Below are 4,087 nucleotides of genomic sequence, written 5' to 3' on the forward strand. Positions count from 1 at the left end.
GGGAAAGTCCTCTTTGGGAAAAAGTAAAAATATTGAAAAGTGGACCAGATTCGACATAGTCAACTATGCTTTTTGAGTTCTGGCCCAGAAACTTGCAAAGCATGCCAGGCATATATGCCTGCAAGCCCCAAATCTTGACAGGATGGAGTAACCGAGGACAAGGGGTTGCAGTGTGGCCACACCCCATTGGCGGGTATTTTCTCTCTCTTTCTTTCTCTGTCTCTCTCTAGCCAGCACTTATGCCATCTGGCCAAAAAAGAAAGAAAAGAAAAGTTCTACTAATCCCTACTTTGGGAAAACAACCCTCTGAAGTTATCTGCTGACATGCACCTTTATCTATACAATGTCATCTTTAGATGTTTCTGCTAGTCTGAAGACCAGTTCTTTCCTTTCCCCCTTCCTTATCTCTTACAGAGTATAGGAATAGAAGCCAGTTGTCAGATTCTGAATGAATGTTTTGGGAAGTACTGATTGGCACTTAGATATCAGAATTAGGTTTTCTAAAGTACTGATGTTTTGTTACAGAAGATGACTCATTCTTTTTTTATAACATCTTTGTACTTAAGTCTAGAAGTTCAGCCTAGGCCATTTTTGTCTGGATCTGATTTGGAACCTGTGTGTCTTCATTATATAGGACATTGTTACAGACAAAAATATTCTGAGTTTTACTTGCAAGCCATATGATTTGCATCTAAGCATATTTTGTCAAAGCCAAGTCTTTAGAAAAGAAACAAGTGCAAATGTAATTCATAAGCATTACAGGTTCCATTTGAAAAGGCCATACTGGAGCAGTAAGAATAGCGAGTACAAAATCATCTCGCTTATATAGAAATGTGTTGACCTAAGATAAAGGATCCTAATTCCCAATGCCATATTGCTGGAGCAAAAAGTCACGTAGGCACTTATGCAAGGCTCATCGAGACAAAATCTAAAAGCTGACAAGCCCTGTGCCTCCTCTAAGTCTTGTGACATGTGAGCTGAGGACGTGAGTGACTGACCCTTCACCTCCCCTGCACCTGCCATGGTAGGAAGAAGGTGGAGGCACTTCCTGGTACAACTTGTACTTCTTGGTACAACTACCAACATAGACGATAACAGTGAGACGTAGAGTTTGGTTTACAAAAGGCCAGCAGGGGTTGCTGGTGTTTATAATAGGATGAGTAACTTGATTTTTAAATATGTAATTTAGTTCCTAATATGTAACAACAAGAGTGCCTACTTTTCATTTTATTTTAGGTTTTGCTATAGGGTGCGTGTGCTTGCCAGAAAGACAGAGACAGAAAGTGAGAAATCACACACACACACACACACACACACACCCCAGGGGGGATGGCCACATCGCAGTCCCTTCTCCTCTCGGGATCTTAGGCATGCACACACACGCGCCTGGTGTGAGTTTAAGCCACTGGGTCTGGGACTCCAACTGTGGTTAACTAAGTGGAAGTCTAGTGATGTAGCCATTACACTATCTGCTGCTCCCAACCAGTTTTAATTTTCAAGCCACTGGGTCCAGGACTCAAACCATACAGTTGGCCATGTGGGATCCAGCGCTTTAATGTCCATGCCACCTCCTGGCCTAAGTGTCTGTTTCATTGACAACTATAAAGTGATGTTCGGTGCCTTGGACTTGATGTTCGGTGCCTTGGACTTTGTCTGAATGGAAGGTAGAAGAGATGATCTCGTCAAGTTTATTTTTATTTATTTATTTTTTAAATAACTATTTTATTTAACTGTATTTATTTTAATTTGATCTGAGAGGGACAGAGAGAGAGAGAGAAAACAAGCCCCCAGGTCTGGGTCTCAAACTGCGGTCTGCCACGTGGGAGTCCAGCGCTTTTTAACCACCACACCACCTGCCAGCCCCTTCAAGTTTATTTTTAATGCTGTTTTACATCCTAGATGAGCACAATGCCTGGGCTCCCTACCCGGCCCTGTTTTTATGATATTGATTTGGACCCTGAAACTGAGCAGGTGAATGGATTGTTCTAAGCAGGTAAGTTGTTACTGGGTAAGTGTCTTGCTTGTTTCTTATATGGCATATGTATGAATTATAGGGCTCACACTAAAGGTATTAACATTCAAATTCTAATGCTTTCCAAACATTTCATTCAGAAGAATGAAGAAAGAGAGGAGAGAGGAGGGGCCAGGAATGAGAGTTAGCAATAACCAGTGAATGAAATATTTATGTTTCAAATACATTTTTGGACAAAGAGCAAGGCTTGTCCCAGATTAACAGCATAGAGGAGAAAGCTGGCATCTAATGAACTGTGGAGGGGCTACCAAGGAAGTCAGGGTCCCTCTGCCAGAGCCCCAGGAGGCTTGTGGTTCAGAGTTGATGTCACAGTGGAGGTCCAAAACAGCTGAAGGTCTGTACAGATGCTCTTGACTGATAATGGGGTTACTTCCTGTTAAAACTATTGTCAAGTTGGAAATACTAAGTCAAAGTGCATTTAACAGATACTCTTTGACTTACTATGGGATTATGGTTTCTATAGAATAGAGTGTATATTGCTTTTGCACCATCGTTAAGTCAGGGACTATCTATATACTCTGAATAGAAAGTTTTAAGGCAAGGTATTTATTGTTGTCCCAGAAACTAGAATAGGAAATAAGAGAAAGCTAAAAATTCTTGGGGGTCTTAAGTAAAAGAGCCTCAAGTTCCCATCATAATGAATGAGTCATCCCTAGACATATCCTTTTTTTTTGTTGTGAGAGGTTTTTGCTATAGGGTACATGTGCTTGCCAGAAAGACAGAAAGCAAGAAATCACTACCCAGGGGGGGATGGCCATGCTGCAATCCCTTCGCCTCCATTCTCCTCCCAATTTAAATTTCAATAAACATCAAATATGAAAATACTAAGCATCCTTCTCCAGAGAAGAAAAAGATGGCTTGCTTATGAAAAAACAATGAGAATTAGACTGAGCGCCTGTCTTACCAGCAATAAGAGGCTGTTAGACACAGGAGAATGTCCTGCAAGCTTGCAGGGAAAGATGACTTTCAGCCAGATGTTTTCAAACATGCAAATGTGTGTCGCCTCCACATCTCTGCCTAGGAAGCTATTTAGCAATATACTCCAGCAAAATGAGGGATTAAACCAAGAAAAAAGGAAGACATGTGTGTTAGGAAAGTGATATAAGACAAAAACCCTTGCATTGTTTGAGAAAGGAAAGGTCTAGGTAGAGGCAAACTTTAGTAATCACTTAAGCAATGGAAAGGATGGTAAGGAGACTTTGTGGTGCTGCGAGGGGACCCTGTTCTTGGTGAGGGTATGTCTGGTATTCGAAGTGAGGTCCTGGCTCAGTGCTCGGTTTGGACTTGCGCAGTATTCATACAGCTGCCGCATAAATGTCCTGCATTATTTTCTAGTCCATTTATGGACAGACCCTAGAACTGGTGGTGGGAAAGGAAGAAAATGTTAACAGCTTTGGCAGCGTGAGCAGGTAGCGGTACAGTGTGGAAGGAAGCATTTCGGTGCTGAGAGAAAATGTTTATTTCCTGTTTGCTTTTCCTTCCAGGTCATCCATCTTCCGGAAGCTACTTTTAAAGGTTGGCCAGTATCTGTCAGGCCCTTTATGAGTCAGGGAGTACGGGGGAGTCGAGAGAAGTCAGCCCCTGCCCTGAAGATCTTCTGAAGTAGTGGGGTTTCCCCAGAAGCCTTTTCTGCAGCCTTAATTTTCATCATCATGTATAAACTAACATAAATCATGCACATGTCTGCTTACCCTAGTGAAGTTCCACATAATAAAAGAAATTAATTTTGCTATCTCAGTGTCGAAATATAAATTGTAGCATTAACAGGGCTGCACCATCTCTGCCATCCTCTGAACCCATTTGTCAAGCTGATCCCTGAGGCTGAGGAACTGTTTGTGGTACTCTTATGTTTAAAGGGAAAACATAAATGTGGAAGTTGCCTTTTTATTTTGTACCTTCCTGTATTGTTGAATTTTACTCATTTTTTTTCTTTTTTTCCTTTTTTTTTTTTTTTTTTTTTTTGGAGAGGTTTTTGTTATAGGGCGCGTGCACTCGCCAGGCAGACAGAGAGACAGAAAGTGAGAAATCACCCCCCAGGGGGGATGACCACACCAC

General features: G+C 41.7%; 1 protein-coding gene across 1 annotated transcript in view; it reads left to right on the top strand.

Annotated features, from left to right (window-relative positions):
- The window catches only part of MTHFD1 (methylenetetrahydrofolate dehydrogenase, cyclohydrolase and formyltetrahydrofolate synthetase 1), an 82,083-nt gene extending 78,314 nt beyond the window's left edge, over positions 1-3,769 (top strand). Inside the window, exons 27-28 of the mRNA XM_006142398.3 lie at positions 1,900-1,993; positions 3,517-3,769. Coding sequence (XP_006142460.1) covers positions 1,900-1,989 — 90 coding nt within the window. The 3' untranslated portion in view covers positions 1,990-1,993; positions 3,517-3,769. The remainder of the gene's footprint in view (positions 1-1,899; positions 1,994-3,516) is intronic.
- Positions 3,770-4,087: the final 318 nt, after the last annotated feature.

The sequence above is a fragment of the Tupaia chinensis genome, unplaced genomic scaffold (assembly GCF_000334495.1).
Source record: "Tupaia chinensis unplaced genomic scaffold, TupChi_1.0 Scaffold000075_1, whole genome shotgun sequence".
NCBI lineage: Eukaryota > Metazoa > Chordata > Mammalia > Scandentia > Tupaiidae > Tupaia > Tupaia belangeri.